The sequence below is a fragment of the Anomalospiza imberbis genome, chromosome 2 (genome assembly GCF_031753505.1).
Source record: "Anomalospiza imberbis isolate Cuckoo-Finch-1a 21T00152 chromosome 2, ASM3175350v1, whole genome shotgun sequence".
NCBI classification, from domain to species: Eukaryota; Metazoa; Chordata; class Aves; order Passeriformes; family Viduidae; genus Anomalospiza; species Anomalospiza imberbis.
The window spans coordinates 107,172,064-107,187,485 of NC_089682.1; the positions used below are offsets into that span (position 1 = coordinate 107,172,064).

The 15,422-nt window shown below is 40.7% G+C and overlaps 1 protein-coding gene across 1 annotated transcript in view; it reads left to right on the forward strand.

Moving 5' to 3' along the window:
- The window catches only part of RAP2A (RAP2A, member of RAS oncogene family), a 30,280-nt gene extending 26,392 nt beyond the window's left edge, over positions 1 to 3,888 (forward strand). The window contains exon 2 of the mRNA XM_068182471.1: positions 652 to 3,888. Within this exon, the coding sequence (XP_068038572.1) occupies positions 652 to 889 (238 nt within the window). The 3' untranslated portion in view covers positions 890 to 3,888. The remainder of the gene's footprint in view (positions 1 to 651) is intronic.
- Positions 3,889 to 15,422: the final 11,534 nt, after the last annotated feature.

Genomic DNA, 15,422 nt, shown 5'->3' on the forward strand with positions numbered 1-15,422 from the left:
ATAATGATGTGAATGCTGCAAGGGAGAGATACACATTCTGTATTATCTAATACGTATTTTTTATGTAACAGTACTTATGTGTGTATGCAGTACTTGAAGTGGACTACATTTCCTGAAATTTGGAATTAATCTACTGGCTGTTGGGTTGTGTCCCATTTATTGCTATTCAGAGAGTTCTGTGTATATTGACCAAAGGTAAATATACTCTTGAAAGGGAGAGCGTTGCAGCATTATTCCAAGCAGGAGATGCAAGATACCTGTTCAGGCAGAAGGAGGGTGTAATGTTGAAGGGAAGATTTGATGTCCATCCTGTTCTTACACATGGAGATTGCAAACAGAGAAAATAGTATTATAATCCTCATTTTTGTAGTGTGAAAGTACTCCTGGCATATTTCCTGGAGGGAAGGAAAATTCAGAGGAGGAAGATTTTTGTAGAACTCTGAAAGCTCTGAGGGGAACAAGATGTGCAACCAATTGCTAGAATGTGAAATACACATTTTTTCAAATGTAAAATTTTAAGATCATGTAAATGTCTCTTTCCTGTTGGGTCTGTACTGTTTGCAAATAGATTTTTTTTTTTTTTTTTTGCTTTAAGAATGTTGCCATTTTAAAAATTTAATTATTGCTGTTGTTTTTGTTTTTAAACTGTAGGTATGAGAAGGTGCCAGTAATTCTGGTTGGTAATAAAGTGGACCTGGAAAGTGAGAGAGAAGTATCATTGAGTGAAGGCAGAGCCTTAGCTGAAGAATGGGGCTGCCCCTTTATGGAGACTTCTGCTAAAAGTAAAACAATGGTGGATGAGCTCTTTGCAGAAATTGTTAGACAAATGAACTATGCAGCACAGCCAGACAAAGATGATCCATGCTGTTCTGCATGTAATATACAATAGCATTAAAAATGACCTAACCTGGACTTAATTTGCAGAAATTTTGTAAGGTGGTAAAACTGTCTACTTCACTTCCTGGTTTGTGGGTCACTTGAAATACATCTGTAGTGAAGTAGCAACATTAACTCAGAGCTGAGCATTGAAAGTCAATCACTGACTCTGAATATAATTGGGTTAAATGACCACATCTCATCCGTTTTTCCCCTTTGAGCACCTGCAATTTTATGGCACAGTCAGTTGATCTACAGGGTTGTTCCAGTTGAACGTGCGTGTGTTGTCATGTCAGACAGCAACAACAGCAACTATTTCCGAAGAGGACAGAATCCTTTTGGAAACGGAGACGAAAGCAGTGGAGAGGATATCTCTGAATACCTTTCACAACAAGTGTAAGCATGAAGAGGAGAGCCAAATCTTTTGGTGTCTGATTACCACGCTTCAGAATGGACACTATCACATGTGACTGAGTTCGTTCAGTCAGTTATGTTGATTTCACCAGAACTTCTGACAGTGTTGGAGGAAAAGGCTACCAGAGACCCATATAGTTTGGATTCTTTTCAAAATCAATGCTATTATTTCTACACTTTATCCCACATCTTGAAATAGAAAACATTGTATCAGTGTGTGAAATGAGAGGCAAGATCTGGAAACAAGTGATGGGTGAAGAAACAGTCTGGCATTGGAATGTTTTAAATCTTTCATTTTGCTGCTCAAAAATGGAGGATCGCTTCAGGTTTTGGTCTACAAAAAGCCAAACAAACCCTCTGTTTACAAAGCAGGAAGCATCTTTATTTTCACTTTACTGAACCAGGAGGAAGCAACTGTGATGAAAAAAAAAATTGCTGAGCCTTACTAACAAGGAACACTTTAATAGATTAACTAGTACCATCTTGTAAGGAAAATTAAGCCATGTTTCATCCATATGTTCCCTTCTGCAGAAACCTCGTGGGACAGTATGAACATTCTGCATTTTTAAGTTTGTTAAAGACAACAGTTTTTCTTGCCTTTAAGGGCTACATTCTCTGGTGTGATCCCAAACTAACATTTGAAAATACAGTTTGCTATTTGATAGCTTTAATGTTGAATACACAAATTGAATAACCATGTGAAATCATTTGGTTCAGAGGTGAAATAGTTAAGGCTGTAATTCCTTAGGTGAGTGTGGAAATGGCTCTTTAATTGCCTGACACACTATTCAAAGGTTGCCCCAATTACTGGAGTGTTTAATGGTGGGAGCAAATATTTTATTTGGAAGGGATGCTCGAGCTCTGACTTGCTAGTTTCATAGCAGTGAAGTATTTATCATTTGCATGACTAATGGCACAGAAATACCTATTTCAAAGTCTTACAATCAAAGTATAGAACAGTTTTCAATCGCAATGTTTAGATTTTAAATGCTGGAGAGATTGTCTTGAGCTGGATCTTTTATAGGTAAAATTGGCCATAAAAATACAGTCACTGAGCCTGTGGTCTAAATAACACCATGCGTTTATTAGTTTTTAAATCTTGTGCAGTAACAGTGTAGTTCCTTGTGTTTAAATGAGTGAAAATAGGGGTGCTGGGCTGTGTGTGTGTGTGTGTTGAGTGTGTATGTGTGTGTGTATATGGCCCTTAGAAATGCTGTAATTGGAGTTAGGTTCGAGAGTTTTGCCTCCATCTGCAGAACTTCCTAAAAGCGCTCTCATCTGCCACAAAGGACGCTGGAGTAGAAAACACTTCGCAGATTTCCATACATAAATATCCTTAACATTTGAATTATAGTTCACTGGATGATAACTAAAGAAAATCATATTCACGGAAGAGAACTGGCCAACTCTGCCCTTAATCTTTCAAGACCTTTCCACAACCAGTGTGACAAAGGGCATTAGATGTCACAGAGCATTAAGCCTTACTAGAACATAAATGTAGCCCATTTCCCATCTACTTTGCAGAGCTTTTGTTACTGTACTTTGTTCTCTTAGGGAGATAGGCACACCGTTTATTTCTGGCATCTGAATGCCCATTTTGGGTGCTCTGAATTGCCCTCCTAGAGGCACCTACCTCTTTCCATTGTCTGTATAGCAAACTTAGGCTTTTAACTTTAGTCCTCCAAGTCACAGAACTCACATGCCTAAACTAGATGGTATGAATGTTCTCTTACCACCCCCTGCCTGCCCATTGTGTCAGCTGCCATGCTTAAACAAGATGTGAGATGTTGGATTGATGGTATTTCAGGGTTTCAAATATCACGATTGGGAAACAGTTAATCAAGCAGCACAATCCATCCATAGAACAGCTTGTCAGTGTGAGATTCACTGCATAAGCACTCGAAAAAGAAAAAACACAAAAAAACAGACTAAAACCAAATTTCAAACTGAGTTGGAAGTGCAGGTTATTTAGAGAGATGTTAAAAATCTTACCTGACAGATTGTTCATCAGCCAAGAAAATGGCATGAAGTAGAGTATGAACAGCCTAACATGAAGTTCATGATATAAAGCAGATGGGCTTTAAATATAGGAAGAATTGCACAGTAAATTTGTAACAAATATTAAAGAAAATATCTCCCGTTTTTTTTTCTTCATTACATTCTTACATTTTTCAAAAGCATAGGCCATATGTAAGCTACCATGCAACTTGGCTGGGGGAGCAAAGCAAGTGTTGTTTTTTGTTGTATAGTTCTGAGGAAGTAGTTATGCACTATTTGTATTTCCACTAATGTGAAGATAGTGGAGCTTGAATCAATGACAGTTGCACTCGACAGATTTTTCAACTTATAGGGGTAGCAGAAAGGGAGGTAGGTGAGCCACACAGCAGCTGCATGGCCACCCTGCAGGAATCACTGGTCTTGGGTTACTGTTTCATTTGTACCCTGATAGGATTACCAATTATAGTATTTGAAAGTTTCTTATAACATGCCTTAAAATATTATGATTTGTTCCAAAGACCCACTTTTCCTTTGGCTGTTCTTGTAGAGCTTTGTACTTCTCTACAAAGACAGCATTTCTCCAGTTTTGGTTTGTTTTTTTTTTTATAAAGTTGCAACTTTTATTCTTTTAAGCTATGATAGTGAGCGCAACTGTTTCCTCTTTCCCTTAAAAATGCACACAAAAATGATTCAAAGCAAACAAACCAGAATCAGATAAAGAGTATTGAATATAATTTGCATTGGATTTTGTTTGAGTTTCTTCTCTTGTGCCCATCCCCCTGCCCACCCCTTCAGAGCATCAAGAAAAGAAATTTGGTGACATTTTCTGTTCTGATTCTAGCCTCTCCCTAACCCCAGTGCTACAGTTGCCATTACTTTTCTATGGGAAAACTACTGGTATTTGCTTTCCTGTATAGAATGTTACCTAAAGATGTCAGCCATTTGGTTGGGGGGTTTTGTGCATGTTTGTTTTTAATTTTATTTTATTTTTTTACCAGTGTGCCATCAAAGCACTGGTTAGGCTTTAATTGTGAAACTCCGCAACAAAAGCAAATGTTTGACAACTGCAGGAGGCTTTTATCTGCATTGTTGTGCATCTGTTAATTCTTGATCAGGGTTTGAAGAAAGACTGAAGTGGGTTCTGGAGTCAGACTTAACGCTGTTGATTTGGAGTTTCCTAGGGGTGAATTAATGTATTTCACAGTTAATTGTTGAGCTCTAATACAACTGGCAACTTAAAATGGGGCAACAGTTTGTTTTGTAACAATGTCAGTTGTTTAAACCTTGATGTTTCAAATAAAACAAGAATTGTACATAGAACTCAATGCAAACTCAGCAGTTGTATTTGGAGTTAAATTATTTTAACAAATAAATTTATTTAATGAAATCTTCCTTGCATTTTCTGTATTGTCCATTTTGATTTGATTAAAAACTTCATCCAGAGCTGATGAGGGTGCCCAGTAATTCGAAACAATATTGTCAATTATATTCAGTTCAGGAAAATATTTCCTGCCAAAATGCTCTTCTTATACAAATTAGTAGCAATAAGTAAAAATCAAATATAATTTATTTTGGATTGATGGATGTTGTGATCTAAGTTATGAGCTTGATAAAGAACAATAGCAATGGAGGGGGGTTTTCTGTTCACTTTTCTTAGTGGGATACACAGTGACAACAATCAGTAATACTCAGTATTTGATAAGATACAGCCCTTGCTATGGCAAGAGAGAGAATGGTGCTTATTGCAAATATATAATAAAATGTTCCATATACAAAAAATAAAATGACCACATGAAAACTTGTTCAATATATGAGATAGTTAATATGCAGAGCTACTTTTATAGCTCTGAGACTGCAAAGGGTTAAAGAAGGATTGTTTGTTATATCAGCTGTTCAATTGATGAGTGTTTTGAAGGCTTTCAGCACCACACAAAAGGAGTTAGTGTTAAAAGAACTTCAAATACAATTAGTGTTGCAGAGATTTGTAAATGAACAGTTGAGCTAATGCTAACAAGATTATTCTAGCTAATTGGCACTGATCAGCAGTTATATTTTAGTCGTGCTAGTATCACTAAAATACCCTATTTTCAGTAATGATGGGTGCTTGGTAGTCTCTTGTTTTCATGTAATGCATGCCTTAAGGATCAAGAAGCCTGAGGCTGGCACATCTTAAATGCTTTTAGTTCTATGGATCATATAGAAGGCTGACACATGCTGCTAATTGCATGTTTTTGATTTGCCCATTCATTCTGTAAATCAGTTCCAAGGGAACTTTTGCTGATGGGTTCTTCCAGTCCCATTAGCTCAGTAGTATCTTTTTGTTTTGGCCAAGAAGATACCTATAGAGAGACAACATTAATTCTTTGGGCTGTTCTGAGCAGTTAAAAAAATGCCAGTGTGACATGCTCTTTTCAAATAACTGAACAGCTAGAAAACTTTGAAATTTTCACTCCTAGCAAATGCTTTCTCTGTCTCTCTGCACCCTTCCCCCCTCTGTTTTTTTTTTTTTTTTTTTTTCTTTCTAGCTACTGCAGGAAGTTTTTTACTCTGTAAAATATTTTGGTTGGATATAATATTTTGTTGTCAGTCTTCCACAGGTATCAGTCTAACTGGATCACCAGCCTTTGGTCAATATTTCTGTTGCTTGACCAGGGAATCACTGGACTACATCTTCTATCCCAAGTTACGTCCAGTAGTATTGTGTCCTTGCTGTTTACCTTGTGCTTTATTCTCTATCAAACGTCATCTATTTATATGAGTACAGGAAGAATGATTCTGAAATTGCTGGAAACTGTGCTTATTGCTCTGTCTGGCCCATAGCAGTGTAGTCATCTCTTCCTTTGGCAGGCACCATCTTGGTCATTCTCATTTAAGAAAGAAATTTCCAGGTTCCAATAACTGTTTGAATGCACTAGTGTCCTACTGAGTTGTCTTAAACATAATTCCTGTTTTGCCATAAAACCTGCAGAAAGAACTTTTGTGTTTTTTTTTGCTAATTGCAGTCAGACATTTAGAACTGCAGGTTTCTTTTCTTCATAGGGAGGTTAGTTAATACATCTGGATTTTGACTCCAGTTGTTTAGGGTTTCAGTTGTCTGATGGTCAACACGTTTTTCTTCTCACATTGGAAGTAAAAAGTACTGAGTTAAGAGTCATAGGTTCATAGAATGATTCATATAGAAAGGGATGTTTAAAGTTCATCTAGCTCCAATCCCCGTGCTTTGGGCAGGGATGCATTCCACTAGACCAGATTGCTCAAAGCTTGGCCTTGAACAGTTCCAGAGATAGGGCATCCTGTGCAGCCCGTTCCAGTGCCTCACCACTCTCACAGTGAAAATATTTCTTCCTTAGACTCTAAACCTCCCCTCTTTCAGTATGAAGCCATTCCCCCTTCTCCTGTCACTACAGGCTCTTGTCAAAGGTCCCTCTCCAGCTCTCTTGCAAACCCCTTTTAGGTACTGGAAGACTGCCAGAAGGCTCCCTGGAGCCTTCTCTTCTCCAGGCTGTGGGTTGCATTTACAGGCTGGATTGCAAGTGGGAGGAAGAAAACGCCGTGTTGATGTGAGCCAGGCACTGTGTGATACTGGATCTGCTAACGGCACATCTTCATTCCATTCTGCTGGAACAGTTTTTCTGTGTACTTTCAAGCACATGCTTTGTGATCTGACTGGAATATGAAATAGTCTGTGGGGCGCTGAGAATTTATTTCAAGCTCTTCACGGTGCAGTGACCACGTACGTAGACAACCAGACAGCCACGTAGGAGTCTCACTGAAGAATGGAACAGTGAGATGGTTAGCTGGCAGAAGTGGAGGAGAATGGGGGTAGATCTAGATTAAAGAGGTAAGTTTATAAACCTGAAAGACTGATGAAGAAAAATATGTAGGACTGAGTGTTACGTTGAATGGTAGAAATACAAGTATTAAGATTAAGGATATTCTTTCACAAAAGAAAGAATTCACCTTATTAGGTAGATCAGAGAACTGGATCTGAAGTGTAGTCTTCTACAAGACATTTCATTGAAATAAGTATAAAGCTGCTTCTTGAGATGTTGTATGGAAAGATTCTGATTTTTTTTTCTTGCTTTACAATCCTTGTACAGTTTAATAACCAAAAGACATTAACTTCAAACGTCATCCCCAAATACTTGAGACATGGCACCTTAGCTTTCTAGTTGTACAACACAGCTTAGGAAAACAAAACATGCTTTCATCCTACAGCCAAGAATATACGCTAGATCACAGCTCTTTTGGTTATTACATAGGCTTTTTGCTATTCACCCTTTGTTCCTGCAGATGGAATAATCAAACTGAATAGAGGTTGCCTGGCACTTTCCAGTATGACACAAGGTGATCTTTTTTATTTTTGCTTTCCAAACTAATTAGTAGAGCTCCAGTTTTTTCAGGATGATCTCTCTGTCCCAGATTTGGGGATAGTTGTTTGTTCTCTATTTTTCAATGGTTCAGCTGTTTCTAAGCTTAAAACAATGGAAGATGCACCATTCTGCATGTGCTAAATGCTTGAAAATTTTTGGTCAACACCTGGCACCATTCTGGTTTGAACCACTGGGAAATGGCCCAAAACACCACAATATTGGTACCTGGGTCTAAACTTGGCCAAATTATAAGCCTCTGAAAAAATGGTTTGCCTAGTATAAGGAGGGATAAATGTCTACATCCAGACTCTTCAACTGGATTGGATATGCTTTTTGCTCTTTGTATTTCATATATAGTAACTGCTGGGTGCAAGGCACAGTCCTTGTCTGTACACACTGGCTTAGAGCTGAGAAATAGAGTGGGAAAGAGTAGGATGAGACTTCAGCAGGGAGGATTTCCAACTGTAGATCTTAATGTTTCTAGTTTAAGGAATAGAAATCAGCTTTGCTGGCAGTGAAGTCATCTAGGAGCAGGTTCAGAGGCAGACTTCATTAACACCAGTAGTGGAGGACTGGTTTGAACACAGGATCCTCATATCCTGCCTGATGGCATGTCACCAACACAGAGACACAAGAAAAACTTTCCAAAAGTGCTAGTGTGATTTTGCCTAGAAGTCTTTGCCTAAATAAGGCAAAAATAAGTTAACCTTTATAATATTTGTGGTGTGGGATTTTAAATACAGGAACACAAATAATTGATTAATGCAAAGAAGATAAGATTCCACACACTAACATAAATGATACATAAGTGTCCTATTGATAGAGAGTAAATGGATGAGGTCCCTCAATGCTATGTGAATTAAAATTCTCAAATTCTCCATGAAGCCTCAAGACTTGTAAGAGATGCTGCTCTAACTGGGCTTGATTCCTTCTAGGCCTTTGTATTTCTCTAACTGGTTTTTAGGTAGAGTTTATTTTTTTCCTGTGTGGTTCTGTTGAAAAAATTTTTGGGGGAAGACAACACTTAAATGCAGTATTGATGTAACATTTACCTTTGTGTTTTAAGATGGAGGGAGAACACCAAAGACTCTTCTGGTTCTGCCTAATTTTTCAGGAAAAGATACACTGTGAAGATTCGAGAAGTATTCATAAGCGTTGGCACCTCTTTATTAGGGGAACTCACTCAACCTTTCTTGATGAAGGTGCTGTTTGTGGTTATTTCTAGGAATGTGCTTATTCAAGCAGTCAGAGATCATGAAGAGTGGGTGGGCATTTACAGCATGTTGTCTACTTGTTCCCCTTTTCTAACGGGGAATGCTGTGCTTGACATGCATGATAGTTAATAATGCAGAGAGAATTCCTAATCTTTGCATTTTAAGTTAACCCATCAGGTGGATATCCTGAATCCAGCAAGTCAACAGCCACCTGCAAATAAGCTCCCTGTTATGGCTGTGGGGAGGGGACTCTCATCTCTGAATCAGATCTAAAGCAAAATGCTCATTTTTCATGGCTAGAGGAAATCTAAAGAGCAGTAAACATTGCTTTCTTCCCATTAGGTGATGTATCACCAGTTTCACAGCTCTTTGATTTGTCCAGAAGCATACACTGGTAAAAAACTTTATATTTGTCAGTATGGAGGAAGGATATTGACAGGGAAGTTACACTGCTCATAAATGCTCTTCACTCCAGGGAAGTCACCTCTGCCGTTGGGTGAACATCATGTTCTCATGTTCATCTTTTTTCTATGTGGAAAACAATTTGGTTCATGTAAGACAAGAGAGATTCTTCCTCCTTTATTCCCTTTTTTTTTTTGTCTGTTTTTTTTTTTTTTCCTAATCTTGTATAGGTTTGGCACAAAGCAACCACTGTATGCTCTTGAATCAATAGTTCATGGCAGAAGCTGCGTTTCCCCTGCTCTCCGGAGACATTCTGACTCAGAAATGTACACAGCCTATGCATCACTGAAGCTATAAACCTACTTTGCTTGTTTATGAGTGGTAGAGTTTTCCGATTAATTATGAAAACCACACTTTCAAAAAGTTCACAATGCTGCTCCTTTTTAAACTTTTTCATTTGTTCCAGATTTTGGCATGTTTGTCAAAAATTTTAAAGCACACCAATGAAAAAAACACCAGTAAAAGCCAAGCAAAACAAGATAAAAAACAGTACAAACCAAATTCAGATTTCCTCATCTTGCTATCTCAAACAAAAAAAGAAGTTTCAGCTACTATTTGTCACCCTTATGTGTCCAGAAATGTATAAATGCAAATTAAAAGGAGGGAAAAGGAAAGACTTGGGGATGGGAAGAATTCTTACAGTTCACTGAGCTCGGATGGCAATATCAAAATAATCCATAAAGTTCCCTGATCAAGTATAAAAAGGAGATGGTGGAAACAGGTGGTCGCTTGGGACTCAATGGCAGTAATGACAAAAAAAGTTCTAGAAAAAAGAGAGTTCCCTGTTCTTTACCCATACAAGTCTCCCTGTAAGGAAGTGCTTGAATGAAGTGTCTGCCACACCGTGTGGGCACTGGGTGATGAGCAGCCTGCTCCTGCACTGGTGCTGTGAGTGCTGAGAAAGCTGGATTAGCATTGCAGCAGCTGCTACTGCTACCTTCTTTAGCAAAGCTTCCCTGCAGACCACAGCTGGGACTTAGTGCATTTAGAGACATGCAGCTTCTTTAACTGATCATGTAATTGCTCCTAAACCTGCATTTTCCTTGAAAACCACCTTCAGGCGGTGTCCATCACAGAGGAAGGGTAGGGGGGCCATCTTTCTGTTCAATGTGTTAGTCAGGAACTGCAGGACCAGATCATGCTGAACACTCGTTCTGCCTTGAGGGGCCACCCCAGAGGATGTTTCCAGATAAGCTGGGCTAATCAGGCCAGCAAGTTTTCAGAGACTGCTGCTCTGGCACCCTGTGAGAGGGGTATGGCCTATGCTTCCCCCTGACCAGCTGTGTGTCAGTGTGGCCCCAGCTACCTCTGCTTCTGGATTTCTGGATCAAAAGTCTTAACCAGTTGTCTACCACATCACCCAGTATGGGCAGTAATTGACTGACCCAAAGATCATTTGGTAGCTCTTTCTGCTCTGTGTGAGAAATAATCTTTGACATCAGCCCTCTTAGACTAATTAAGCAGAGATCCCCTCTAATCCCCTTAGAGCAGGCCTCCCATTGCCTTGGCTTTGTGTGGACAGACTCCAGAAAAGCTCTGGCTGCTGCCTGATTGCTGAAGCAAACACAGCTGTCTGAGACAAACATTCTGCCAAAGGTGTGTCGGGGGGCAATTCAGCATCCTTGCTGTCAGCATGCTTGGATGCATACATTTCTCTGTGTGGCACCAAGAGCAAAGCAGCTCAACGTCCCAGGTGCTTGTGTGGGTTTCCAGCACTGTGAAATGCCCGCTGTGCTGCACTGTGGCTGCATTGCTACCCCAGTTTCTCCAGGATGTGCCTCCTGCACATCCCCTGATAACATCCTTAACAAAACCCCTGTGCTGCTGCCTGCGTTGGGCTGCAGACACCACGCACAGGGTGGCTGGCCCTAGCCCTGGGTGTGCCAGCTCTGCCCCCAAGCCAGAGCTGAAGTGCCTGGGGCTGCAAATATTATGTCACAGCCCCAGGGGAACCCGCCCAGAGGGACTCACCAAGTGAGATGCAGGACTCAGTTCTCTACCCAGAGATTTTCAGGGTGTGCAGAGAGGATCTGGCCACCTGCAAGTCACCGAAGGTGAGGGAGGTGATAGGAATCCTTGTGTCAGGACACAAAGGATGTTTTCCCTTTCACTCCCTACACACCCGAGGTTTTTCAAGGGTTGGGATATTTCTCACCTGTCCATTTACCCATCCAATTCTCAGTGAGCACAGCTTACTGTCACTGGCAAAACACTCAGTAGTGGCTCTTCATACTAGTACTGACCAAAGGAACAACCTGAGAGCACAGGAGTGTTTCCTGTAGTTAACTAAGTAGTCACGGAAACTGGAAAGCTGGAGGCTCCTACAGAAAAGCTAAATTAAAATCAAATTAAACTTGGCAAGGCTTCTTACCTAGGGATTAGAGTACAATAGCATTTGAAATATTCTGCTAGAACTAGTCCAACAGTGGTGGTAAAGCTGATTTTTGAAGGCCTATCTTAAAAGTCAGTAAAAACTAAAATACCCTGGAATGTCTGTTGAATGCTTTGGAAGAGGTAACCATTGATATTGAATTAAAGCAAAGTTTCCAGCTAAGACTTATTTTTCCAACTTCTGTTTTCTGCACAACTATTTTAAAATACTTTGGAAAAGATGAGCAGTTGCATTTTCCTCAGCTGAGTGGCTCAAGGATGAATTAGATTCAGGAACCCAGAGTCAGAGGATTTCAAATGACCTGTCCTTCCCAGCTTTTTCCTATTGAGGCAAGGAGATACCTTTGCACATGTGCCATGTGAAAGTCTGGGAATAAGGAATCCTTTCCTCTGCTGATACTTAACAGACCCTTTACTAGTAATTTATCCAAATATGCGTGTAAGCTTTATCATCAGGTTTTAATGGTCTAACAATCTCTTGCAGTGAAATAACAGATTTTTTTGCCTTCTCTTTGTGGAGTTTATCATCTACATTTATATCATGCTCTCAGGCAATGAGCTTTAAACTCTTGAGTGAAATGTCTGCATTATATCCTCATTTCATGATTGTGGAAAGAAAGTTGTAGAGACAGATATTCATCCAAAGGAGTGTTGCATGGCACAGCAGATCCCCAAACTCACCTCACTGAGTTATTCTGTTAGTAAAAATAACTGACAAAAAGAATTAAACCCTGAAACTAAATAAACTTGAAAGACCATTGGTTTTGAAACCACCCTGCTTCTAAGTGCATCAGCATATACGGAATGTAAAGCAACAAGGGAGGAAATGAAGTTGGCACTATTTCTGTTTGTTAAAAAAACTTGGAGCTTCAGTCTTTCTCCTTCCTGTGTTTAAAAATCCTGATGCAGTAAGAAGTGGCTCTGTAGATCTTGATGTACTTATAAAAGTAGTCTGAGTAAACATAAACTCTACTCTAGTCCTTTTAGTGCCAAAGAGCATGTGGCCAAAGAGACAAAAAGCATTTCAAGCGCTCAAATCGGGAATCTCCTGGAAAGGGACAGCCTGAATAGAGCTGGCCTTTGTGATGTCGGGGAAACATGAGGTCAGGCTTAGTAAATTGGCAGGAATTATTTAAAAGAGCCGTTTCAAATGTAGAAGGGTACATTTTTGTGCATTAGCATGTTTCTGCTCACAATTTTAATGGTCAGAGGGAATAAAAGATGCTTTTTGGGGTTCTCTGTGCATTCTGGCTGGGTGGATGGAAGAGAGGGAAGCAAGGATGGTACTACTCTCTTGCACACATCTTGGTTGTAGATGCTGAATTCTTTTCCTAATCTTTAAGTTGTGGGGGAGAAGAAAAAGCCAGACCGATGCTTTATGAACCTGATGTCACAGACTGCCTGTATAAAAAAGATCACCAGTCTGTTTGGCAGTGTGTGGTGAATAATGAGCTTTCTGGGGACTCTCCAGCCCCTACCAAGGGAGGCAGATCTTCCCACAGCCAGTATTTAAGCAACCGCTGTGGTGCACTCCAGCTTATGAGTGCATGGGATACCCTGAATGGACCTAGGAAAGAGTGATTCCACAGACAGACTCCTGTTGTCATGCAAATCCCAGGAGAAATCAGGAGAGAAGTTTGTACTAATAGTAACTGCTTTTACTGATAGAGAAATTTGCAGGGGGACAGGGAGCAATGTAAAAACAGCTACAGGAGACAAGTCAGTATGCAAAAGTACCCCACATAAATAATGCCAATCCAATTACATCCATTAAAAAAAAAGCTAAGTAGCCATTATTTTCTAAAGAGGAAAGCAAAAGTGATAGCAGAAATGCCTGTTCTCACTATCAAAATTGCCTGTGTCTGAGAGCTGCTCTGAAGGGCCCTTGTGAGGTGATTTGATCTGGCAGTCTCTGCTGGCATGTACCTACTGGGAAATGCTTTCTTAGAGCTGATAAAAACAATTTTTAAACCCGCCCCATATTTTCAGGCCGAGGACAGCTGATATCTCCCAGTAAATTAATTTGCCTAAAATGGCCTCCAAGGGAGGAAAACAAAAGGAAATTCAATCTTGTTTCAGACTTGCACACCTTAGAGTTGGGCAAGGAGGAGGAATGCAGACACCAAAGTGTCTTTCCACATGAACCTGTCAGATATTTCAGCACTGTTGAGTCAGGGCTGGTGTTGATGCCTCAGGTTTTAGCTTTTATATTTTTCAGATTCTGAACTGCTTTAGTGTATGGGTCTGTGCTTCATATTAGGGCATAGTAAGCTCTCTTCACAGAGTATGTAGACAAAACAATTCCTTCTCTAGCTAGAGACCAAGGACAAATGATACAAATCTCAGGCCCAAGAGCATAAACAATGGTGGGCTGAAGAGAGAAAAACAAGATGGATGGGACTTCATGGGCTAAAGCTGTAATTGGACAATTAACTCCAATATGCAATTGTGTCCGGGCTCACCCCCAGACTGGGGTGACCCAGAAAGGTGGAAAAGTCTCTCCTCCAACCCGTGTCTCCAAAGAAAGACTCAGTAGTCTTCAGTCGTCCAGTCTCAAGGTAGTTTACTGTATGTTATCTAAAAGATTTTCTTCCTGAACTGCTGCGGTCCGTTCAGCAGTCAGACAAAGGCACACTCCAACACCCAGGGGGCTGGTGCCTTCTTTTATATCATACATTGCGTGTTAAATGTTTATGGTTTTTCCCCAATGCCTATCACCTATATTGAACAGTGACTTTCTACTCTAAACCAATCTGTGAGTGCCAACATCACCAAGAACATGGAGGTTAGGAAGAAGAAGGAAAGAGGACAGGGCACACCCAAGTCCCTCCATCTTAGAACTTCTGACCCCCATGTACAAAACTCAGAGCCCTCTGTACAAGGCCTAAAACCCCCCTGTACAGCACTCAAAAAAATCTTCCTTTCACTTTGTGACTACTTCTACTATAATATCTAAACTTTTGTGATTTCTTGTTCTTCCTGCAAAGTTGGTAAATTGTTCCATGGATCAGGTTCAAAGCCACAGGGGTCTGTGGCTGCATGCCAGGGTCTCAAATGCTTCTGACCTGGGCCCAGAACATCCAAGAGTGTCCAAGGGACATTCTGGGTTCCGACATAAATGGACCAAAACTTATAAAAGTGTGAGACCCCGTGACCATTTTGGGTTCCATTTTGTGACCATTTTGGATTCACCTGGGCTATAGCCCTGGCTGGGCTCTTGTGCTGCCCAAGGTGGCTCCATTGAGGCCTCCTAATAAATACCTACCTTATTCATTAGCTCTGTCTACTCTGTTCCAGGTCAGCCTTCACAAGGCATCAGTGTGAGGTGGCTGACACTCCTGAGGAAGGGTTTGGTCCTGGCCTGAGTGGACAAGATGCAGAGATAAAGCAAACACCCAAGGGATTGCAAGATCCCAGCTGGGGAGTTTGGGCCAGCACCACAGCAGAGCCAGTGCCCCTGTGGGGGCTGCTGGCCACCTCTGCTGGCAACAGATGCATCATGGACCAGAGCCCTGGGCTCAGGGCCTCCTCCCCAGGACTGGCTGTTTGCTGAGCTGCAACCACAGGCACTCGTCCCTGCTAAGGGAAAAATGCTGACAACCAGTCTTCTGCCCGCTGTCCACACCAGCGCTCGGTTCCTTGTGGAACGCACACTAGAACATTCCCTTGGGACAAAAGCCTCGGCTGCCAAGGG